The sequence below is a fragment of the Pipistrellus kuhlii genome, unplaced genomic scaffold (assembly GCF_014108245.1).
Source record: "Pipistrellus kuhlii isolate mPipKuh1 unplaced genomic scaffold, mPipKuh1.p scaffold_m20_p_5, whole genome shotgun sequence".
Classification (NCBI taxonomy): domain Eukaryota; kingdom Metazoa; phylum Chordata; class Mammalia; order Chiroptera; family Vespertilionidae; genus Pipistrellus; species Pipistrellus kuhlii.
In genome coordinates, this window is record NW_023425551.1 from 10,226,079 (window position 1) to 10,252,152 (window position 26,074).

Here is a 26,074-nt window from a genome sequence, read left to right on the forward strand (position 1 = left end):
TCAAACTTGAGGGGTCAATCTTAATAAACATAGTTATGGATCCCATATCAGAATGTACATATTTTTTATCTTCTCCACACCTAGTATTTCTGAGAACCCCCAGATTATAATGCAGAAGTGAGAAACCTAGCATTGGATATTCAACATCATTACCACTAGTGTCTATTAATTAATTGTGCCTGTGCACAGGGATCTCTCTTTAGCATCCAGCCTGTCACCTTGTTTCACGTCTCTTCCCACCTTCCACAGGCAGGGTGGCTTCAATCTTGTCATGTCTCTCTGGAATCCAGGCTAAAATTCCTCTCCTTGCACATAAATAAATCAATATCTGTTCATCACTGCTATATTTTGACAGTTACCTAATGCAGATTCCAATGAGCATAACTTTTAAATCACAACAGTAAATTTTTTTGTCTGAATTGTATCATTACAAAGTAGGCTTCTCATTTCACCAAGACTTCTCCACCTCAACAATTTACTCCTAAATAAAAGAGTTTTTCCATTCAAAGGGGTGAGTGATTTTTTTTCATACAACTATAGAACACTGGTTGACTTCTCAGCAAGGCTCAAGGTCAAGATATGGACATGTCTTTCCCTAGAAGACCTCACAATCAGAAACCTTCCCCTAAGCATATGAAGGCCTGGTAGGACTACCCTTTCCCCTCCACCATCAGAGGTTGGGCCTTTCTCTTTACAAATTATATCCACCATGTCCACATAAGTGATCTGCTGTTAAAAAAGTGATTTTTAGCCTTAAAACATTATAACCATTATTGTGGGGGAAGTCCTGACCTAAATATCCATTGACATGATGTTTAAATTTGATTCAGAAGTTAAGCAATCTCTAGTGAAGTAGCAAGTCTTGTCTCCTTTCCCTTATCTTTAAAATCAGCATTGCTTTGTTTGTTTATTTATTAATATGTTTACGATTAAAGTATTTTCTAGCTCCAAAATTCTCAGATATCTCCAAGTTACTTACGGATTGTCAATTGTTTTGTTTTTCTCTTGACTGTTTTTAATGGCATTGATTATTTTGACTTGGCATTAATTCCATTAACTTATACAATAGGAAAAAGAAACTGGATTAGGCATGCTTTGGTCAAGGTCAAATAGACATCTGAGTTGAGCAAAACATCACATCTCAATCTTAAAAATTAGTCTATTAAATATTTTCTATGCATTTTTTTCTTAATCTGTTCACCTTTTCTACTCAGCCCCCCATCTCCCTCCTCTGACAGCTATCAGTCGGTTCTCTGTACCTATGAGCCTGTTTCTGTTTTGTTTGTTAGTTTATTTTGTTCATTAGATTCCATATATAAGTGAAATCATATGACTGGCTTATTTTACTTAGCATAATATTCTCCAGGTTTATCCATGCTGTCACAAAGGGTAGTACAGAGGGGATAAATGGTGATGGAAGAAGACTTGTCTTTGGGTGATGAACACACAATACAATCTACAGATTATATTATAGAACTGTATACCTGAAACCTATATAGTTTTACTAACCAATGTCACCCCAATAAATTCAATTTTAAAAATAAAATAAAAATAAGTAAATACAACTATTTCTATATCTTTTTTAAATCCAGAAAACATATTTGTTAATCTTCACCAGCTACTGAACTTCACAGGTCATTAAAAATGTGTTATGAATAGCTAGTGACTTGCCCCCAGTTATAGAGGGTGTGTTAGGAGCTGAATCATATGTTTCTGTCACTATCCTTAATTTAAAAAATGGAAGTCACCACTAAAATAAATTAGAGGGAGAGCTTGTGCCAGAGTACAGACAATAATTTAAAATTGCAGTTTTAAAAAGACTAAAAAGATTCCATTTGTAGTTATAGTTACTACTATGCATATGAAAAATAGAGATGAGAATGATTCAACATATGTTTTTCAGATAAATCCGGAGGCAAGGTATAGATAGGACTAAAAGAAAGATGATTTTTAGGTTCAAAAAGTTTACCTTGTGTATAAACATTGCAGTGAAATGGCCAATCTGTATGACCTCAATAGAACAAGCGTTTACCAAAAAAATACTCAGTGAAAACATTCTGCTAAGCTCATATTAAATTAAGAGTATGTCAAGGGAACCTGGTGTTTTAGACTACAGAAAGCCTCTGACTTATAATTTACTGGAAAACTGGGCTTGAATTTGAATCTTGGCAATTAATAATACTTTAAATATAGAGTATATATTCAAGTTAACCGAAGATAGGCATCTTTGCTCTCTCCATACCCCACTGAGATTTCCTGAGTAAATCAACACAAATAGGTAAAAACAAAACCTATGAACATCTGTGTCATTTTTTTTTTTGTTTATCAGGAAAAAATGATTTTTTATTGATAAAAAGAACATGTACTAAGCCAAAACTTGCAAAAATGACAGTATAAGAAACCATAAAGGGAAACATATAGGTTTGCATACATATAAATTATCACTTTATTTTCCCAAACACCATGAACTTATTTACAAAACAGTAAATAAAGCTAAAGATCAGAACACATATATAGCATGATGTTAATCTGTAAAGTGTCACATAATTGATGAGAATCATAGACATGAGAAAATAAAAATCAATTTCTAAAAATTTATGCCATTTGCTAATAATTCTGTAAAATGCTTAATCTCCCTAGTAGTCAAATACATTTAAAAAGATGTTTTTGTGATCAAAATAATGACAACCTATATAATAAAAACCCAGCAACCAAATCAGCCCAGAGGCTGAGGACCCGCCTTCTGAGTGGCTGCTCAGCTGAGAGGAGCTCCCCCTGTGGGAGCACACTGACCACAGTGGGCAGCTCCTGCGTTGAGTGTCTGCCCCCTGGTGGTCAGTGCATATTATAGCGGCTGGTCAATTAGTTGTTCTGGTCACCTGTATCATTTTTAAATTATTTCCACACCCAAAATAGAGGCTTCTGAAAGTGCCAAAATGCTCCCCTCTCTGGACCCTGTGATGTCTGATGATTGCTCAGAGTTTTTAATGCAAGTAAAACATTTTTTAAAGTAATTTTTACTCATCCAGCCAAGGAAATTCAAAGTTTTGAGGTTATTGTGATGAATACTCCTAGTCCATAAGTCTTAATTTTGTGAATCCAGTAGGCTTTTAAGTACTTACAGATGAATTAGAATATGCTTGGATTAAAAAAAAAAGAAGAAGAAGAAAAAGAATATGCTTGGATTTACTACTTTCCTCCTCAGTTTCTGGCTCTTTTTGAGGACTGATTGGGAAATGTAGATGGGGTTGATTTAAGCAGATTTGTGTGTAGGGTAAGAGGAGTGAAAGTGGTGCAAAGCTGTTTGTCTGGGAATCTGCAATTGGCCGGAGTCGGAGCCTGTTGCTGTGATGAAATTGTGCTCTAAAATGTGTTCTAGAGTCACCATGCAGTGTTGTCTCCCTTATTCTAATGCCTTTGTTATTGTACCTATTCTCAGTATTTGTCCTGTTACCAATAGCTGTTGTACATTGATCGCATTTCAAAAAATTGCTCTTCTGATTTTTTATTCAGAAGATGACCGTCTATCAATGATGCCCCCCAAATATTAGTTGAATTAAATGAGATTTTCAATCATGCCTTTTTCTTAGTTCTTTTTTTTTTTTTTAAACAATCTCTGAGATACCCAGAGAGGTCTTAGTTAATATCACTCAGGCTATTCTGGCCTCTCAGACCCACTCTCCCTGGGGCGGGGAAACGTCTGAAGTGAGCAATCCTTTCTGCTTCTTTCAGTGTATCCATGCTTACTTTTCTCCTCACCTATCCCTGCTAGCGAGGATCCCTGAAAATGTCTGCAATTATACTACATTTTTATTATTACAAACTGAATTAGTGTTTTCTTCAGTTATTTTAATTATGATGGATTTGGGAGAGCTTTTCCAACTGATGTTCTTCAGCATCCTTAATCAAATGTCAAAGAATAACGATGTGACGTGAGTAAGTGTGGCAGGATGGCTTGTAAGGTCTTTCCTCATTCAGGCATACTGCCAACCGAGGGTATTTGCTTAAAACAACAGACCTCTTTTATCCAGTTTGATAACATAAGCTTCCTATCCGCACAGACAGGATCTGCAAATGATGTGGATGGCATGCTCAGTTCCATATGAAGTTTATTCAGAAAGCATTCATTGAGAGAAAAAAAGAAAAAGAAAAAAAAAAGAAAGCATTCATTGAGCCCTGACCAGATTGGCTCAGTGGATAGAGCATCAGCCTGAGGACTGAAAGGTCCCAGGTTCGATTCAGGTCAAGGGCATGTACCTTGGTTTTGGGCACAACCTCAGTGGGGGGGGGGCAGAAGACAGCTGATTGATGTTTCTCTCTCATCGATGTTTCTAACTCTCTCCCTTCTTCTCTGTAAACAATCAATAAAATAAATTTTTTAAAAAGCACTCATTGAACACCTACTACCCATTGTCCACACCTAAACCTATTAGTTCTTGCCTCCGAGGAGATATGGCCTTTGGGGAGGGGGTTTTTAAAACAAGTCGCTTACATAGAATATTTAGTGAGCAACATATTACACTCTTTTAGCAGTGAACTTTAGGGTCGGTTATCAGAGTGAGAGGAGAAAGAACCCAGGGATGACTGATGTAGCCAAGGCCATCAGTATATGTCCTGCTAGAGCAGGTTTGGACAGAATTAGTTTGTAATTCATTTAATTTTTAATCTGCTCCAAGGAATTTTTTAATAAGCCTGAAATTGGATGAATAGATCTCCAGAGCTGTGTGTGTGCATTGATATACTTTGCTATAATGACCAGTTTATAGTTTATTCTTTCAGGTAATACATACTATTGGACCATGAAGCAACATCACTTATGGTTTTATGTTTTTTAAAGTCTATTAGAGGAAGATGGATGGAGGAGAACCTGACCTACCTTTTACTCTAATTCAGTTATTGTCAAACTTGTGTAGCTTCCTAGGGTACTTGCAATACATATGGTGCAAACACGCTGAATTGAAGGCTCTAGAGAAGGCACTAGGAGTCTGTATTGTTGGTTTTTTAAAAATATATATTTTTATTGATTTTTTACAGAGGAAGAGAGAGGGATAGAGAGTTAGAAACATTGATGAGAGAGAATCATGGATCAGCTGCCTCTTGCACACCACCTACTGGGGATGTGACCACAACCAAGGTACATGCCCTTGACCGGAATCAAACCTGGGACCTTTCAGTGGCAGGCCAACGTTCTATCCACTGAGCCAAACCGGTTTTGGCAGGAGTCTGTATTGTTAACAGATATCCTAGATGAGCCTTTGAGCAGGCAATTTTGGGAAACACTGCTCTCGTTCACTTGGAATAAGATTATAGGCTTTTTGTCCACCCCTGCTCACCTTTTCTATTTCTCTTATTCCACTAAGATTTTTAAAAAATCTTTGGAAGAGTTAATTTGCTTTAAATTCTCTGTTACTCTGCAGATGGACAAAGGTGAGAATTTTTTCCAGAGATCTCACTCTTTTTGTCTTGTGCTTTCCACATTTTAATCAAGTGTTAAGGTGAAAAATCTATTTTCTCTCAGTAGCATGGCTCATAAGACAGAAGAGGAATTAATTTACACTGCCTGGTGTCAGGATGTAATATGATCATGTTGGCAAAGCTATAAAAAGAAAATATCCAAAGCTTATAAAAAAATTCGAAGGAGGTCACTGTTTGAGCAGATGGATGAAGCTGAGTGCCTGATCATGTAGCAGCTACTGAGCTAAAAGGATATTCGGGCCAAAGTGTACATAGCTAGGGCAGCTTGGAGAAGGTTACCAAATTGTAATAGCTTTCAAAGGGAAGGTTCAAAATTTTATAGTAAAATGCGAATTTATTTGTCTTTGTAAAAATAACTAAATGGTGTGACAATTACAATGCAACTGTCAATTACCTCCAGAGAGTCTAATAGTGGCTTTCCCTTGCTGCATTCTTTGGAGTCTTTTCTCCTTTGTTATTAGATACTAGAGGCTCAGTGCACTATAATAGTGTCTAGAACTCCAAAAGGAATACAAGGGAATTCTAGAGAGGCCATGTGCTGTAGCCTTACCATCTATAGAGAAATCTGTTACTTGATTTATATTTTGGGATCTGTAAAGCAAGAGATTCCCAGAGTTCTTTACCCTACAGGGGGCAGCTCTTAGGTAATGGCCTAAGAATTTGTAATAATATACCAATGAGGCCAGCTGTTGATTGAAGTGTGCCAATTGTGCTGACCCTCGGATTCCAGGGATAGCCGTGTGTGTGTACCTTGAGTAACAAAGGCAAACTGTGCCTGAGAGGTGATTGAAAATAGGCATTGAACAGAACAGATTTGCCAAGTTTGTGGTAGCAAAACCTTTACCAGTTGCTCATTGGATGGAGTCAGCAGTTTCAGTAATGAAGTTGTTGGGTGTAAAGTCCTTATGGGATAGGACCATGGTGTTAGGTTGCAGCAGTGCATTCTGGGGCACCACTGATTTGTTTAAGAACAGGCCCCATTGGGCTGTAGAAACAGTAGGGTTGATTACCTTTCACACATTGCGTGTTACATAACACTTTTTCACCCTTGAAGAACCTGTTTTAAATTACACTGAGTCATGTTACTAGCTGAACCTATTTTAACGAGAGAAGGGGGAGTGTCATATCATTTTTTCAAGCCAAAAATGTGTCAGAGACTTAATTATTTATTTTAATTGGTCAAGCCCACGGTAGGATATCTTAGGACAATGAGTGCTATAACCATGGGTAATTTAAGCAAGAAGCGTTCTGACGGTTAAAGCAAGGCATACCTATTTGTCCTCTGTTCAATAGTTTCCATTATGGAGAATGCCACGTTTAAATATGGTAGGACCCTGATATAACTGTAATTTTAGCCCTAGTATTGGTTAAGGCCATGTGGTTTGACAGTTGGTGGATTTTAGCAGATACTAAAGTTAGTTCAGAGCCTATGCTGTAGATGCACGAGACAATCAGTATTCTTTCTTTGTTTGCTATAGAAATTATTTTAGTAAATTTTGGATTTCCAATTAGGTCAAATTATGAGCATTTGTTTAAAGTTGGTTTTCCCTCCTTATATCCAGCATTCTTTCTTTTTGTGTTTTATCTTGCTATTATTTTTGGTCACTAGATATACTTGCAGGGGGGGGGGGGGGGCTATGAGGAGGAGGTCTTTCTACTGCTATCATATTTATAAGTTTCTTCCTCAGAGAACCTCAGATCAATATTATCAGAGTTAGGGATCCCTCCCTTACCAATGGCTGATTTATAAAGTTTAAAGACCCTGAGCCTACGCCTGTTTTAATTAACCTCTTCCCGGTGCCACCTGTAATCCTGAAGATCAGGATCTTTGTTGCAACAGAGGCGTAGATGGCGGAGTGGTGCAAGGGAAGAGTGTGGGGCCCATCATTAGCCTTGATAGATTAAAACCATCCTCCCGCTACGGACCCACCTTTTCTGTCATGTAGTCTTCCTTTTATTCCCCCTCTCTGCACAAATCACTGTGAGTATTTAGGGCTTCTAGCCAGTGTGGCAGCTTTCAGTCTCTGTCTGCACCATCACCTGTGACTGCGTTTATGGGGAAAGGTTCAGGAGCTTGGTAGCCCCTCTTGTCGGTGGCAGCCTCTTCCTCTAGGGAATGCCAGTCTTGCGGGGTCAGAGTTCACACTCAGTAACTCATTAAAAAAAAAAATTATATATATATATATTTTTTTAATCGATTTTTTACAGTGAGGAAGAGAGAGGGAGAAGAAAGAGGGATAGAGAGTTAGAAACATCGATGAGAGAGAGTCATCGATCAGCTGCCTCTTGCACACACCCCACTGGGGATGTGCCTGCAACCAAGGTACATGCCCTTGACCGGAATCAAACCCAGGATCCTTCAGTCCGCAGGCTGCCGCTCTATCCACTGAGCCAAACTGGTTTCGGTTCAGTAACTCATTTTGTTGATGGCTTGGATGGAGGCCGCAGACAAATGATGGCAAGGTTAACGTGTTAGTGGGTAAGGAGGCAGCCTTATGGAGTGAGCAACGCTTAGGTGCATCGGCTATGGAATTTGCCTTAGGAGAGAAGTTGAGTACCAAATGCTCCTTCCTCCCCCCACCCTTTTTGTTTCCATCAGCCCCTGGGCCACAGGCCACCATGGATGCGCACCTCAAGGGGCAGGAGAGCGCAAGCAAGAGCAGCAAGGGAAGCGGCAGCACAGATCACCAAGGTCACTACCCTTGCGTGAAAAGCAACCACTGGGATGTCATGCTTAATTCTCGATAAGGTGGTGGTCTCCTCCCCCCCCCCCTCATTAGCCTCACAAAGAACTGTCTCTGGACCTGTTCCGCAGGGGCACAGTTACAAACCATGTCTGTACAGCTTCCGCAGGCAGCCAGTGGTGGCCACCAGGCTAGATGCAGTGACCCAACCTAACCCTTGGGAAGCAGGACTGAAGCTCTGACTGGTTAAGTCAACGTGTTTTCACTGCCTTTGCCTGTGTGAGCCTCAGAGACCACCTGGCGAACACAGGCTAACCCTGACAGCACCCGGTTAGGGCCAGGGACTATCAAATAACAACCATTCTTGTCTTGGGGACACGAGGGTTTCAGGGTGGAAAGAGGTAGCCATGGCTGACAAAGACAACAGAAGACCACACAGGACATAGCTCCCAGCCTGCACGGCAATGAGTGGTTCCCTCTCAGGCAGCCCTCACCATATCACAAAACCTGTTAAGTTAGCCGAGGGCTGTTCACTGAAGCTGACCAGGTGTCCTTGTGCATGGCTGGGCGTGTCATGTGGTTTGTGACACCAGCAATTTCTATTGGCCTCTATTCACCCTGTTGGTGAGGGAGAGATTCCTGCCCTGGGGATACGGAGTTGGCTACACACACAACACTTGACACGGGACAGATGAGATGACAGCAGTTGATTAGCCACAAATATTCACAGCCCAGGAAAGACAACATCTATCGTGCAGGGCCACATGGGGATTGTAAATAACCGAGGGCTGGGGAAGGCAAATTGCATAGTAACAAGAGGGTGTGGTGCCTCCTGGTTCCCACAAGAAGATGTGATGATAGGCTCATTTGAATAATCCCACAGGCTGGCATGGAAATGAAAGACACTGCTCAGAAATAAGCAGGGACTGTGCCTGATGCCTTGGATACAAAAGGGGTTCTTTAGCTAGGGTAAGTTATTCATGGGAGCAGAGCAAAGAGGGAACTTTTTATTATTGTTATTATTATTATTATTATTATTATTATATGTGCTTTTTAAAAATGTATTTTTATTGATTTCAGAAAGGGAGGGAGAGAGAGAAAGATAGAAACATCAATAATAAGAGAATCATTTATCAGCTGTCTCCTGCACACCTACTGGGGTTCAAGCCCACAACCCCGGCAGGATGTCAAGGGAATTAATTGAACCTTGACATCCTGGTTTATAGGTCAATGCTCAACCCCTGAGCCACATCGGCCAGGCTGGAGAGGGAATGTTTGAAGCACTCCCAATTTTACTATATGTCAGGGCAGCATGTAATATTGCACTCTAATTGTGCCTTACTCTACATGAAGGAATGACTCTTATGGGTTAAATGTGGAAGTGAATGATTTTGCTTTGAATCACAGACTGCTTTTTGCTAGTGGGTAGGGAGGCAGCCTTATGGAGTGAGCAACATGTAATATTGCACCCTAATTGTGCCTTACTCTACATGAAGGAATGACTCTTATGGGTTAAATGTGGAAGGAAAAATGGGGCTATGTGAGTTGAAGTCATTTCTGTTAAAGAATAAAGCAGTTACATTATTATACATTGTTTTCTGTGACTCAAGGAAATGGATATCTTGAGTCTTGGATCCAAAAGTATTGAACCTTGGTAGAACTTATTTTTCTGGCACTATGGAAAACTTAATGTCCTTTAAAAAGTTCTAGTACACAACACACTAAAATGCAGGATAATGTATTTTAAAAAAAATATTTTTTATTGCTTTTTTACAGAGAGGAAGGGAGAGGGATAGAGAGTTAGAAAAATCGACGAGAGAGAAACATTGATCAGCTGCCTCTTGCACACCCTCTACTGGGGATGTGCCTGCAACCAGGGTACATGCCTTTGGCCAGAATCAAACCTGGGACCCTTCAGTCCTCAGGCCAATGTTCTATCCACTGAGCCAAACCTGCTAAGGCAGGATAACATATTTTCAAAACTCTTTTTATATGAATATCTGTATTGGCAAATAACTAAGAGAATACTGCATAAACCCAGGAGAACAATAAGTCCAAAATCTAGAGCCAGGTGAGTGCTATAACTCAGAGGCTTCCCTGAGTTCCCTAATGTCTCAGAACTGCTGTCTTAAAGAGTCATGTTCTTAGGACAAGGGAAGAAACTTAGGACCCACTCAAGATAGGGAATCAGCATAAGACATATTAAGCAAAGGATAATATGGCAAAACCCTAACCTTCAAAGAAAAACAGCAAGGTTTTTTTTTTGTTTTGTTTTTTGTTTTGTTTTGTTTTCTATTTTGGCCTTGCCTTGCTTGGAAAAAAAACTCTATTCATCATTTATTACCAGAGGTAGAACCTCAAATGTTTGAAACTACAGTCTATGTAGTCTGAATAATTTCATGTTAAGAATTTAAAGCTAACCAATTTGGCAGTGGGCCCAGACATTCAGAAGATGCAAATTCAGAGCTCATGTAGAGGAAAACACTTTATCTCAGATCTCAAGTAACTTCAAGGAAAAATTTATTTAAAAAAAAAAATCTCACAACCCAAAATATATTTTAAAAAATGCAAGGAAATAAGCTACCATGAGAGAGATTTTACAGAAACAATAAACAAGAGAATCAGACTATAAAGAATTTACATGTTGGAATTATGTGAAATTTAAAAACATAGGCTCGATATATTTGGAAAGAATAAGTGAGGGTATTTTAATTATGTATGACTGAAGAATTAGATACTATAATACAGTGAGGTAGACTTGAAAAATAGCCAAATTGTCTAGAAATGAAAAAATATAATTAGAAATAAAAACTTGATGTATACCTTATGGCGATTAAATACAGATGAAGAGAGAACTCGTGAATAGGGAGATAGATCTGAAGACATAATATACAATGCAGTACAGAGGGATAAAGAGATGGGAAATATGAAAGAAAGGAGTAAAGACATGGTCAATAGAATGAGAGTATTTATCTCATCTGTCTAATTGGAATTTCCAATGAAATAATAGCAGAAAGGATAGAAAGTAATATCCAAAAAAAATACCTGAGAGTTTTCCAGAATTGATTAAAGTCTCAAATGCAGGGATCCTACCAAATACTAAGAAGAAGAAAAAAAGGTATGCAGGTAATGACATTAAGAAACACCAAATATATTAAATCCTCAAAATATACCATAAAAAACTCTCTATAAACCACAAAAAATGACAATTATATCTTAGTGTATTAGGGTGCTCCAGAGAAACAGAACCAATAGGATATATATATTTGTCTACTATAAGGAATTGGCTCAAGCTATGATGGAGACTAAGAAATCCCAAGATCTGCAATCAGCAAGCTGGAGACTCAGGAGAATCAAGTCTATTCCAAGTCTAAAGGCCTGAGAAACAGGACATCTGGTGATATCATTTGAGTCTCAACCTTTCTAATGCCTGTGACCCTTTAATACAGTTCCTCATGTTGTGGTGACCCCCAACCATAAAATTATTTTCGTTGCTACTTCATAACTGTAATTTTGCTACTGTTGTGAATCGAAATGTAAATATCTGTGTTTTCCGATGGTCTTAGGCTGTGTTCATGTAGTTCAGTAATCTCAGAGCTCAACTCTCTGCTTTGAACTCTTCACTTTGAAAACTTTTCTTCCGAATATACAGAAGTCTAAATTACTTATGGAGGGGTTGAAAAGAACCGGAAGTTATACTTAGCTCAAAGACATGGTGATCAAATGAAACATACAGGTTTTATTTTTTTAATTATTATTTTTCCAGTACAGTTGACAATAAAATACAGCATTTTATTACTTTCAGGTGTACAACAGTGATTAGACATTTATATAACAACGTGGTCATCCCAGTAAGTCTAGTACCCACCTGACACCATGCATGACAACATCCATGGAGATGACGATGTATGGTGTTGGGACATACAGTTTTTAATTAAAAAACAGCTTACTGTAAAATATGTTACATTTTAAATATAGTATTATCCTTCCTTTATGTTATTTATGAATATAAAGTCCATGTACCAGACAGAGACATTTCCTGCGTGACCACGTTGGTCAGAGTTAACTTCCCCTTCTTCCCCTTCCCTCCTTCCTACTGATGTCATTTTCAAACCACAGTCTCACAAAAAAAGGAACCGACCTCTCAGGTCTTGCGTCTAACTGCCCCCTGCATAGACAGGCTGTGTTCACTGTGAGACGGGAAGGGGGCAAGCAAACCACATGAGCCTCAAAATGGTAGCATTTTCTCACTAGTGCAAACTCAGTTCTGGGGCTTTTGTGCGCTTAGAGAATATTTGAGTTTCTTTGAGCTCTAGGAGCACTGTGTCCTAAGCGGTTGGAAAGGGGCAGAGATGAGAGAAATGGGTGGTTTGAGAGCAATTCTCCTTGGAATTTGCTTACTCTTTCTCTGGGACCCACTCTAATGCCATGTTCCCTGGGCAGCTCTGCTCCATTTCCCCGTGGAATTAACCACTCTCTCCTCTGTGGGGTGAGGAGCTGGCTGGGCAGTTGAGGGAGGGAAGTCCTTCCTCCTTGTGGCTAACCTCCATAGTAACGAGCACCATGTTGTGCACAGAGTTGGTGCTAAGTACTTTTTGAGTTGAATCCGAATACTTGCTTTCTTAAGCTGCAGGAGCTTAACAAAATAAAAACACCGGATAATGGCGTCAGTTATGGGAAAGGATACTGTGAGAAGTAAATGAGACTGGAGGGACATTCTCAAGCAAGAGGGGCTTGAGGTAGGTGGGAAGGAAATGAGCATGGCTCCTTCTAATCCATGCCAACTCCTCTCAATTCAGATGAGTCAGAAAGATAGAAATGAAAAGGTGGAGGGTGAAAGGCAAAACTATGCAAAATGTAAGTAGGAAGGATGCTTTCTATGGCTTATAGCCATTTAGAATTATGCTCATTTAAAGGAAAACTGAAAATATTACTCTGTATCCTGGAGACCACCCACTACACACACACACACACACACACACACACACACACACTCACACTCACACACACACACACTCACACACATGTAATGCACTAATAAATAGGGAAAGCTGTTTTGGAGATTGAGCAGAACGAGCCATGCTCATGGCAGAAGAGTACCATGGGAACTTAGAAGAAATTTTGACACAAACTGGCCGTGCTGCGTTAATGTATCCCCTAAGTATTAGGGTCTGGAAGGTTGCATATTGGGTCCTTTCAAATTAAAAATCCTGCAATAATGGGAAACGTTTCATGGCCCTTTAAGAGAGTTGCAAAAGGTCAAGGAAGCCCTGTGACAGCCTAACAACCAACCATTCTTTATGGAGGGTGTGGACTGAAACAGTTTTTCTAGCAGGAAATTAAAGTGGAATGACCATCTAAGTGTGGCCCTCATACTCCTCCTTTTTCTTCTACAGAATTAGCAGAGACATTTGGTCGAGTTCTGCTTTGTAACCCCCTTAAGGGGGTTACATAGCATAATGAAATTAATCTTTTCCTCATCTTTATTCACACCAGTCCATATTATTATTCTGAGTGCCTTATCTTAGTATTACAAGTGTGCTTGTGCTGGGAAGATATTCAGATTTGTTCACCACTTTACATGGAAGATTATGGGAAAACCATTTGGCTTTGCATTTTGAATTTTATAAATTTAACCTGCCAAAAACTTTCTGTGGTAAAAATAACCTCCTTGTATCTACCAATTATATGTTGAGGGATCCGTTTAGGTTACCAAGCAAGAACCTAGGCATGAAAAAATGAATAGGTGGGTCACCAGGAAAAAAGGTAGGATTTCCTTTGGCTTATGCTTGAAGCACAGCAATGCCATATATGAAGGGATTTTTAAAAAGAGGAAGGTATCCATATTAAAAAATAATAATAATTTCTATAGATGTAAACACATTCTATATAAGTTCCATCTAGCCTAAAATGGCCTCACTACTTTAGTGGATAAGAGTTGTGTTAAAGGATTCCCATCTTAGAGTGGATACTTTTACTTGATTTGCAAAGAATAGGTGTTGAGTTCAAGGAAGGTCACAATGTGTTTGATCTCACCAGACTGTGAGTTCCTCTTTGTAGCTTAATTTCGCAGGAGCTCCATAGATGGTGACTAGATGAGTAAGTAATAACCTGTTTCTGTGGGTATTAAGAGGCCGTTGTTACAGTTTTGTTTTTGTGTGTGTGTGTTTTGTTTGTTTATGGGTGTGTGTGTGTGTGTGTGTGTGTGTGTGTGTGTGTGTGTTTAAGAGATTTGTATGTTCCAAAGAGAAGATCATTCAGGAGAATGATCTGTAGGCAGAGAACAAAAAAAACAAAAAAACAAAAAATAGCATATAATATTAAGATGTCAAAAGCTGGAGAAGCAGTTATCAGCTGAGACCAGTGCATGTCTATTCTTTCTCTCTGTCTTTTGGCCCCCAGGAACACTGACTTTCCAAGATGCCTGTTGTTTTTCTTTATTTGTTACTTTAGTGTTTTGGTCGTGTTTTTTTTCCAGATAGCCTGACTCATACCCCCAGAGAACTATTTTAGCAGGTCCGAAGTTTATTTCCAGTTCTACATGCAGAATTAGTATTTATTTCACTGCAGGAGATGGAATATGTGTTATGGATCCAGAGACTAGCAAAAGAGGTATCCACCTCCTTGCAGGCTTGGCTTCAAGTAAGAAAGCCTCAGAAAAGAATGGGTGTGAGTCGAAAGGATGGGCTGTCTCCGTGGGGAAGAAAAGAGCTTACAAACCCTTCTGTTTGTTTATAAGTGTGCTTATCACTTAATAACATATACTTTTCTTAGCAGGCTCTTTCGAGCCCACTGAGAGCTGACTAGTGATTTTAAAAATACCTATATTCCTCTAGTGCTCCATTTAGCTTAACCATCTTTGTCTGCTTCAGTGGTGCAGCCATAGCATTGTCAACATTTTCGGATACTGAGAAGATGCCTGAATGTGTGTGTAAACATGCCTGTGTAACGGTGTTTGGTTAAGCCATTCTAAAATTTGTGTATTTCAAATTTACAAGATGGAAGCTTGTCCCAGGTGATGTAAATCGCATTACCTTGATGTGGGCGTCCGAGGACTTCTGCAAAATCTCCGAATGTCCTAGTGGTTTCAGCTCCTGTATTCAGCCACAGTTGACAAAGCAGAACTCGACCAAATGTCTCTGCTAATTCTGTAGAAGAAAAAGGAGGAGTTGTTAGTGAGTCAGCTGCCCTGGTTAGCAAACAAACATAGCTTTTTAAGCCCAGAAAATTACAAGAACCTGAAAGTTATCTCTATTTTGTTTTTCTTATCAGTGATTCCTCATCTTTCTATACGCTATATTATTTTTTCAATGTCACAAAGCACTGAATAGAGCAATTTTCATCTACGGTACATATATATCATCCCTTTAAAAATAATGTCAAGCATAGGCAATTAATGTTGCACAGGATAATAACAGACAAGTAAGATTTGGAGGACAGAGAAGCTTTTAGTTAGAGATACGCTATTTTTTGTTAAGTTACCAAAATGTTATTTATAGAACCTTTCTGTTCTAGAATATCTGTGTATTCATAATTTTGTCAGGTGAATGCTGTAATTCTTTGAAATACAAAAGGTAATATATGCTCATTATTATAAGCTAAAATATGTAAGGAGGTACTGAAAAATTGTTGATATTTGTCTTGCTCTCACATTCCAACTAGGTTTTTTATTCTTTTTACAAAGTTGAAATTATATTCAAGGACCCCCCCCCCCCCAACTCCAGGTCCCCCCACACACACTGTAAATATTACTTTTAAAATTTGCTTTGTTTTACAAGGTGTCAATGACACATCTCCGTGGGTAGATCTAATTGGATTTAACACATTCCTTACAATGGCAGGTAATAGAATCTGTACAGCTTTTTCAGACTTATTTTTCTTTCATGGACTTTCAGATTATTTTTGATGCTGCGATAAGCCTCCTTGTAATGGAAAGAGCTCAGTTTAGAATCACCCACCCTGTGGGCTCCACTGCCCCTGCCAGTGATCTCTAAATCACAGATACGTTCTGTCAGGAAGGCCAAGTGGCTGTCACTGTAGCGAGCTTCCTCCCCGTAGTCCTGTAGGATTGGGCTGGCCGAAGTGCCCGTCTTATGGTGGAGCACGGCACCCTGGCCGTTCAGTCCGGGTGGCTCTGAGAGGAAGATGGTACCAAGTGGGAGTTGGGAGAAATCAGCTTGTGGCTTGGCCTCCCTTCATGTCCAGTTCTATTATTTTTTTTTTTTAATCTGAAAAGGGTAGTGAGTGAGTTAACTTTGACAAATGTTTGGTTTTGTGATGAGCTTATTTTCTAGGATCTACCTAATAAAAGAGTAACATGCTAGCCAAAACCAGTTTGGCTCAGTGGTAGAGCATCAGTCTGCGGACTGAGAGGTCCCAAGTTCAATTCTGGTCAAGGACATGTACGTTGGTTGCGGGCACATCCCCGGTAGGGGGTGTGCAGGAGGCAGCTGGTTTATGTTTCTCTCTCATCGACATTTCTGGCTCTCTATCTCTCTCCCTTCCTCTCTGTAAAAAATCAATTAAAAAAAAAAAAAGAGTAACATGCTAAATGACCGTACCTTGGTGATGCCCACCAGCCAATCAGGAGTGTGTATGCAAATTAACCCAATAAAGATGGCGGGTTAATTTGCCCACACAGGTGCCCAGCTATTCTCAGCCTCTGGGTAGCGTGGGAAGGCTCCAGGCTGGCGCAGAAAGGCTGCTCAGGCCAGAGTGAAGGTGGTTCTGGCAGCCAGGGGAAGGAAGACCCACTCTTGCACAAATCTTCCTGCATCAGGCCTCTAGTCAAGTTATAAAAACGGACTAATTTAGAAAAATAATAAAGGCAAAAGCAAAAACTTCCAAAATAGCAGCCAGCAGCAAAGAAACCTTGACATAAGCTTGGAGACCAGAATCCCTTCTTCCTTGTGGATGGCCTATTCCCAGCCACCTTTTGGAAGTTTTCTTTCAATGCACAAGTGCTAACTCAGTACTCTTTTAACATTATCTTCCTTTTTTTTTTTTTTAATATATATCTTTCTTGATTTCAGAGTGGAAGGGAGAAGGAGAGATAAAACCATCAATGATAAGAAAGAATCATTGCTTGGTTGCCTTCTGCACACCCCCTACTGGGGATCGAGCACAAAACCTGGGCATGTGCCCTTGACCAGAATTGAACTTAGGACCCTTCAGTCTAGGGCTTATCTTCAGTTTTAAGATTGGGACTACTAGGCCAGTAATAACCAAAGTGTTCAAGCTCAGCATAGTTCACTCATTTCTAGTTATGCAGGAAGATGTTTCACAGAAATACTAGTACACATTCAATCATGGTCTTCACTTCTGATGTATTAGAAATTGGCTGAGGACAGAGTGCCTGGCAAATGGTCTGTTTCCAAACTGGCCTCAGGTGCTACTCACAAGCTAGAGATCTCACAGGTAGAGAAGACATCTCTAATTGAAATTCACACATCATGGGGGTGGTCACAAGGTAACTAAACATTTATAAATATACTAGAGGCCTGATGTATGAAATTTGTGCAAGAGTAGGCCTTCCTTCCCCTGGCTGCCGGCACTGGCTTCCCTCTGGCACCTGGGACCCGGGCTTCCCTCGCAGCCCCTGCTTCATCTGGAAGGTTGTCCAGAAGGACATCTGGAAGGATGTTTGGTCTAATTATCATATTGTGCTTTTATTATTATGGATTCTTTCCTATTTAAAAGTAGTGAAGGGCAGAATCTAAAGTAGCTGTTGTGTGGCTATACATATCTCAGAGACTTGGAAAGCTAATTTTGTAGTAACCTACATGTCTTGTTTTCAGAGTAAGCTGAAATTAGATGCTAGATTAGCAGCTGTGCCACTCTAACTAAGTCAATTAAAGTTCCTGCGCCCCAGTTTCCATATCTACAGAGTGAGGGTGATTCCTCACTACCTCACAGGGTTTGGGGGAGATTTAAGTGAGAATAATAGACATGAAAATGTTCACACAGTGTTGAATGAATGCTGATTTCCCTCTTAAAAAACTTCGGAGGTTTTCCAGGCGTCAGATATTTCTTGTTAGGATTAGAGTGGGCACACAGGAGAGTGGTAGAGTAAATAAAACTTAGTGAGACATGAGCAATGATGCCAGTCATCAACCATATGGTTTTGTAGTTACAAAGAGTTTCTATACCCTTTCTCTCATTAGTTTTTCCGCAAGAATTCTCTGAATCAGTCAGGCCATTTTTTTTTTAAATAGTGACTCAGATAAATTAAATGGATTAACCAATATAACTTTGTAAGCCTGGAATGTTCTGTTTGAATAATAGTCCAGTGCTCTTTACATTAATCTGTACTGTCTTTCAATGCCAGACAGTTGGTGAATATTAAACAATTAGAAGTCCTAATTGAGCTCAAAATTATGTTTAAATTCTAGCATTGTTCTCAAATGTTTCCTAATTCCTAGAAAAACGAAACTATCTGGAGAAGAAGCCTAGTTGCTCTGGATTCCTCAGGCCAACACTAAACTCAATGTGCATGCTATGGGCCAAAAAGAGTTGCATTTTTAATTTCAAATGCACGTATTTTGTGACTGTTTCCCTTCATTTTTTAGCATTTCCTGAATTGAAGCTCACTGATTGCAAAGGGCTCTCCTCATGAAAAGTTTGATTTGCTTTGTGTATATAGGCCAATGTTCACAAATTCCTACCCTCAAGTGCCACAAATGATGATTATCTCCATCCTTTGGTTGATACTCACCACATTCTGTGTCGTTATCTGTGCTTGCATGTTTACCTTCTTTCTTCCCTTTGAGAGTGCAAGTCCCCTAAAAACAGAGAATGTATCATTCCTCTGTACTCTTGATGTCCAGCTGAGAGCCTAACATTTAATAGCTTCTCAATAAATTGTTCCTGCTCCTGCTGCATTTGCGATACTCTTCATTGTTGACTTCTTAGGAAAGATTCATTAGGAAGCATCATATGATACAGAGAACATTTTAACAGTTGCCAGAGGGGAAAAGAGTTTGGGGGACGGGGTGTAGTGGTGAAAAAGGAAAATGGATTAAGAAGTGCAAATTATAGTTAAAAAATAGACATGGGGATATAATGTACAGCATAGGAAATACAGTCAATATTGTAATAACTATATATGGTATCAGATGAATACTGGACTTAACAGGGATCACTTCATAAGTTATATAAATATACAATCATGTGGTTGTACGCCATGAACTAATATGTTATTGTACATTAACTGCTAATTAAACATTTTTTGAAAGGTGAAAAAAAGAAAACATATGAAATGGTTTTAGAATAAGCAATATCTGCTACCTCTCTCCCTGTAGAGTGAGGGATCTCTTGAGAGCTTTTTTGTAGAGACTGACAGTTACTGGGAAGATGAAGGATGCTTTAGGAAAGCACTAGGAATCACCATGTCCACTCGAAAAGATAAAACGAGTCCTACACTCCCCAACAGAACATGCGGCATTGAAAATTAGGGCTGAGAAGAGCGCAGAGAGAAACACACAGCTGTCACTGGGGGGTGGATGGTAGGGGTGGTGGGGGGGAACCTTTGAGATAAAGTTGAATTCCTTATTTGTAAAGAGTGGGAACAGCGTGTATTATGTTTGCTCCTCACAGATTATAGTGATTTGGTTTTAGGCTGAACAAACACTCAAAGCAAATCCTGGCAGGCAGAGTCTGGGAGTGGCCAAACAAGCCAGTATTCATTTCCTTCCCAGCCCCCGTTGGCTGATCCTTCCATAGAAAAGCAGAACAAAAGGCAAGAAGATTGCTGCACCCTAAAACATCCAAGTGGCTCTTCTGGCTCGGGTTATTTTTAGCAACCTGGCTCGCACTGAGAACTTCCTGCTCTGTTCTGAGCAGATGGAAACTCTGGGGCCAGAACAGTAGACATAGATGCAGAGTGTGAGCAGCGATTAGATTCCCCAACAGGCTGGTTGTGGTTCTGAGCAAGCCATGCCTTTCAGCCACCATTGCGAGTGTTTACGTCGGAACAGGCGCATCCTCTTCTTCACGTGCACCTTCTCTTTGTAGATGTTGATATGAGGACAGAGCCATCGGAAATGACTGATGTGGAGCTCGGGGTCGACAATTTTGCATCTTCAGCAAGGGCAGGCCGCCGGAATGCCGTCCCAGACATCCAGGGTTCAGCCGGGATAGGCGGGACTTCCGAGTTGCCCCTCAAACTGGAGACCCTCTCCATAAAGGAAGGTAACAGTACATTTCTCTTACAATCAGCAGCACTTCTCTCTGAACCAATTCTCTCCTCTGCACGTCTCCCTGCTAAGTGCTGGTTTCTCCTACTGTTGACTACCCCCTTTCATCTTCTGTGTTTATGGTCAAGTAGGTTTTTTCGGGCTTCCCGAAAGTGGACAATTTCATCTTTTTGTCTCGTAGTGTTTTGTACGTGGAAACTGAGCATTTATGTATTCATTGGGTGTGTATTGTCATACACAGTGCTGGTGATTGGGGGTAAAAGAACAGCACATATTATCCTTTCTCTCAAGGAGCTTGCAAAATTGATTGTGATGTACTCAGAAAGAACATAATTTCTCTTCTGCCACCCACGGACAAATCACTTGAGGAGCCTCTGCTTCACTGCACTAATTTTTAAAAATATATTTTTATTGATTTCAGAGAGGAAAGGAGAGGAGAGGGAAGGATGGAAACATGGATGATGACAGAGAATTATTGATTGGCTGCCTCCCGCACACCCCACACTGGGGATCCAGCCCAAAACCAGGGCATGTGCCTGACCGGGAATAGAACCTTGATCTTCTGCCTCGTAGGTCAAAACTCAATCACTGAATGAGTCACGCTGGCCAGGCTCACTGCAGTATTCCATAAGATTAGCTACCGGTATTTCTCTTAGAGGAAGTTTATTATCAACTAGAGATGAGATCTTGAAGGCATTTTTATAAAAGGTGATCAGACTTCAACCAGTAGTTGAATTAAGAAAAAAAAGAGAGAGAGAGAGAGAGCTGTCAAGCGAATGAAGGAAAATCTTGGGTCTTTCTCCCCATGGCTTACATATAGCCCATATAGCTTTTGCAGAGTTTAGTTTTCTGGGACTAAATATAATAATAATTTCAATAAAGGTCTTTAAAAGTAACTTCATTTAAAAGCATTCAAAGAAGTTAAAGATAATTTCAGTTCCAAGTCATTACCAAAATACCGGTACCATGTGCCCCATTCTATTTTTTAATTTCTTTTTTTAAATTGAATTTATTGGGGTGACATTGGTTAATAAAACCAAGCAGGTTTCAATCTGCCACCATTTGTTTTCCCCTATACCCGTGGTCGGCAAACTGCGGCCTCGCGAGCCACATGCGGCTCTTTGGCCTCTTGAGTGTGGCTCTTCCACAAAATACCATGGCCTGGGCGGGCTGTGTTGAAGAAGTGGCATTAAGTTCAAGTTTAAAAAATTTGGCTCTAAAAAGAAATTTCAGCTGAAACCGGTTTGGCTCAGTGGTAGAGCGTCGGTCTTCGAACTGAAAGGTCCCGGGTTCGATTCTGGTCAAGGGCATGTACTTTGGTTGCAGGCACATCCCCGGTAGGGGGTGTGTAAGAGGCAGCTGGTCGATGTTTCTCTCTCATCGACGTTTCTATCTCTCTCCCTTCCTCTCTGTAAAATATCAATAAAATATATTTTAAAAAAATAAAATAAAATAAAATAAAATAAAAAGAAATTTCAGTAGTTGTACTGTTGATATTTGGCTCTGTTGACTAATGAATTTGCCGACCATTGCCCTATACCCTCTCCTGCCTCTCTCACCCCACTTTCCCTCTGGCTATCACCACATTGTGGTCTGTGTCTATGTGTGTGTTTTTTTCTTCTTCTTAATCTCTTCACCTTTTTTATTCAGCCTCCCAACCATCCCTTCTCTGACAGCTTTCAGTATGTTCTCTATATATCTGCTTCTATTTCCATTTTGTTGGTTAGTTTAATTTTGTTCATTAGATTCCACATATGAATGAAATCATATGGTACTTGTCTTTCTCTGACTAGCTTATTTCACTTAACATAGAGCATCATGCTATCACAAAAGGTAAGGTTTCTTTCTTTTCACAGTCATGTAGTATTCCACTGTGTAAATGTGCCACAACTTTTGTACCCAATAATCTCCTAATGGGCACTAAGGCTGCTTCCAAATCCTCACTATTTTTAACAGCACTGCAATGTACATAAATGTGCATATATTCTTTCAAATTAGTGTTTCAGGTTTCTTTGGATATATTTCCAGAAGTGAAATCACTGAGTCATCCCATTTTAGATGTCAAGGTAGACGTAGACGTGTGTGTGTGTGTGTGTGTGTGTGTGTGTGTGTGTGTGTAGAAATGTATTCCTGGTGACAGTGAAGAATGAGAGAGCTAGAAGCTTCTTTCACCTCTACCCCACTAAGAGAAGGCTCTTAGTTCTTTGCCTCAGGTTATTTACTACCTGGTAAAGTCACTAATGTTCCTGGTTTGATTCCCATGAAATAAACATGCCATTGTTAGGCAGGGGCCATAGACAGATCCTGGAGTCCCATGGTTACCTCACTTTTCCCCAAAGGTCATTGCATTTCTCAAATGGGACACTACTGGTAAAAGTTACAAAGTATACACATAAGCCCTGGCCAAGGTGGCTCAGTTGGTTGGGTGTCCTTCCGTACATGGTTGCACATTCCTGGTTTTTGGCTTAATCAGGAGGCAGCCGATTCATGTTTCTCTCTTCCATGAATGTTTCTCTCTCTCTGCCTCTTCCTTTCTCTCTCTCTCTGAAACTAAATAAAAAAACCTTTTTTTTAAAAAAAGTATACACATAAAAAAGTATGCGCATAAGATGAAAAAAGATGGAAGAAATAAAAATAAAATAAAGCATAAATAATGTTTGGGGTGTTTTTTTTTGTTTTTTTTGGCTTTTTAAGTTTGAAAATGCCATATATAATAGACCTCCTTTATCCATAGGGGATATGTTCTAAGACTCCCAGTAGATGCCTGAAACCTCATATACTACCAAACCCTACATATACTATGTTTTCTCCTGTATATATATACCTATGGTAAAGTTTAATTTATAAATTAGGCACAGCAACAGAATAACAACAATGACAATAATAAAATAAAAAAATTATAACAATATACTGGAATAAAATCATGTGAATGGCTTTGGGGCCATTTTAAGTAAAATAAGGGTCACTTAAATACAAACACTGTAACATTGCAATGGTCCATCTGATCACCAAGACAGCTACCACCTCACCAACGGGTGGGAAGCTTGTATGTACAGCCTGGAGACACTGGACAAAGGCGTGACTCATGTCCCAGGTGGAACGGAGCAGGATGACATGAGATTTCATCACAATTACTCAGAACAGTGTGCGGTTTAAAACTTATGAGTGTTATATCTGGAATTTTCCATTTAATATTTTTGGACCATGGTAACTAAAAACCGCAGAGAGTGAAACCATAGATAAGGGGGGACAACTGTATGATTATCAAAACATGATGTAGCTGTTGAATAACCATCCCCAACTAATGAGGTAGAGAAGTTACTTGTCAATATAAAAGGTCTAATCAAAGTTTATAAACACAAACACACACCCCAAAATACATGTTGACATTACTCAGTTAAGGAAAAGAAAGCTAATATACTGGAAGAGAGTTAGTATTCTTCATCATTTTATATTCTGGTCACCAGAGAAACTATTATCTGAAAGAATATTGCTACTATTTTTATATGATTCGTTAAATCGTTTTGAAATAAAGTCAAGGGCATCAACTAAGAAACTAAAAGTACTAAAAATACAGTCAGCATATAACACCAGGTATTAAAGAATACGCAAAAGGAAACGCATTTACAGAAGTAGATGGCATAGAAAATGTTTTATTAACAGAGTTATAAATAAGTGGATTTAAGGCCTATTTTCTTTTAATTAGCTAAGTATAAATATTATTAAGTGTTTTAAAATTAATAGTTTCCAATTGCTAATAAAAAAAAAAAAGTTGGCGCCGAGACCGGTTTGGCTCAATGGATAGAGCGTTGGCTTGGGGACTGAAGGGTCCCAGGTTTGATTCCAGTGGGGGTGTGTGCAAGAGGCAGCTGATCGATGACTTTCTCATCGATGTTTCTAACTCTATCTCTCTCCCTTCCTCTCTGTACAAAATCAATAAAAAAAAAAGTTGGGATCTGACTTTTCTTTGTGTAATTTTTATGTCTGGACTGATGGCAAAGTATGTCTTAATCAAGTAGAAAATGACTAGGGTACATAAAGGAAAAATCTTAATATATTACACATATGAATGAAAATTATTTATTTTTTTAGATGTAAAAAAGAAAGATGAAGGAAAAACACAAGACCAAACGGAAAAGCCCCCAAATGAAGGAAAATGAAGGCTCACACCATATCAAGAGTGCTGAATTTCTGCAAGGTGAAAGACTTTAGTGGTTCTGCTTTCCTGAGATGTTCGATCTGGTAGTAACTATGGTAACAGTGCAGCCCTAAGCAGCATGTGTGTACTAGATAATTTTGTTGTGATGCTACTCACTTGGATTGCAACCATGAGGTCCAATGTAGGTCATTAAAAGGCAGATTACATCCAAATTGCACCCAAGGAAAAAATTAAGAATGTATGGTCATTTAAATACATATCATTGTCTATAAACCCAATAAAAATCCACTATTCTCTTTTAGACTTATTTAGCCAGATGTGATTTGAATTCTGCTGTTATGGTAGTAGATAAAACATTTAAACCAAACAATACTAATAAATGGGATTTGGAGAATCTTATTGGTTTTTTTGGGATAGAATGCTTGTTTCTAATTAATTAATTTTTTTTTGGTCCCAAACCCTAAAAATATTTGGAGGAAAAGTATAAACCTGACAATGTAAACATCTCCAGGATGTTTTTGTCTGATATACATTGCTTCTAGTCTATGTATACTGTGGTTTTTCATGTGGGCTCTTAAGATGCAAAATTTGTGATAAATTGTTTATATGTAATATGCCTATTAAATGAATTTTATTATCTTCCTTAACTTGGGTGTGTGTATGTTTTTATTTAATGTGAATATTGCAGAAATACTTTATTAGTTGCTTTATAGTCTTTTCTTATTCTTAGGGCTTTTGTGTATATATGACTTGTTTCTAAAGTAATTTTCTCAGGAATGTAGACTTTAATTTTTATATCTGTCCTAGGCACTTAAATATTTGAAGAATGAGGTAGGTATAAATAACAAAATACTTGTTTTTTAATATATATTTAAGTATGTTTTAAAATAAATAAAACCAAAGCCTTAGTAAATGTTGATTTATTAGACATTTTAGAAAAAGAATAGGATTCTGGATTTTTTTAAAAATTACCAATGAATTATTTTTATTTTCAGACATATATGCCTGCAGTTTTACCTTATTTGATTGTAACTTAGGCCATGTCTGTATACAGTAATCAAATAAACTCTTTCACTGTTAAATCTGTTACCCACACAAGTCTCCTTCATTTTTATCTAAAGCATACCAGGAGAAAAATGACAACACATTTTTTAAAATGTTGACAATATATTTTAAAAGAGGAAATTAATAGTCTTTGTGATATAAAACACCTCCTGATTATTATTTATGAAGTTTATATCTATATCTAATATACACCAAAAAGGTAGATTTCAAAGAACCTGATAGTTTTAAATTCTCAAGTACAAATTTCTCTTTATAAATTAATTAAAAGTACTATTTTAGGTGTAGCACTTATTTAATATTCAATAAAATATATTTTAGCCATTAAAATGATATTTCTGATTTGTTTAATAACACAATATTGTATAAAGTGTCCCAAACAATGTATACTTGGTACACATTTTAAATTATTATGAAGTCAGTGCTTATTAAGATACATTTTGTTTTCAAACTTTTAAAGAGTCTGCAGAAATGAATACTTTATTTTGTCGATGCCTGTT

At 38.7% G+C, this 26,074-nt stretch overlaps 1 protein-coding gene across 3 annotated transcripts in view; it reads left to right on the plus strand.

Annotated features, from left to right (window-relative positions):
• The window catches only part of PKIB (cAMP-dependent protein kinase inhibitor beta), a 52,979-nt gene extending 27,385 nt beyond the window's left edge, over window positions 1-25,594 (plus strand). Inside the window, exons 1-3 of one of the 3 annotated variants that reach the window (XM_036414987.2) lie at window positions 8,082-8,202; window positions 20,172-20,348; window positions 24,446-25,594. In XM_036414987.2, coding sequence (XP_036270880.1) covers window positions 20,180-20,348; window positions 24,446-24,513 — 237 coding nt within the window. In that variant the 5' untranslated portion in view covers window positions 8,082-8,202; window positions 20,172-20,179 and the 3' untranslated portion in view covers window positions 24,514-25,594. Of the gene's footprint in view, window positions 1-8,081; window positions 8,203-19,859; window positions 20,024-20,171; window positions 20,349-24,445 lie in introns of those variants that run through there. The other 2 variants (XM_045572996.1, XM_036414988.2) reach the window with 2 other exon arrangements.
• The last annotated feature ends 480 nt before the right edge of the window (window positions 25,595-26,074 follow it).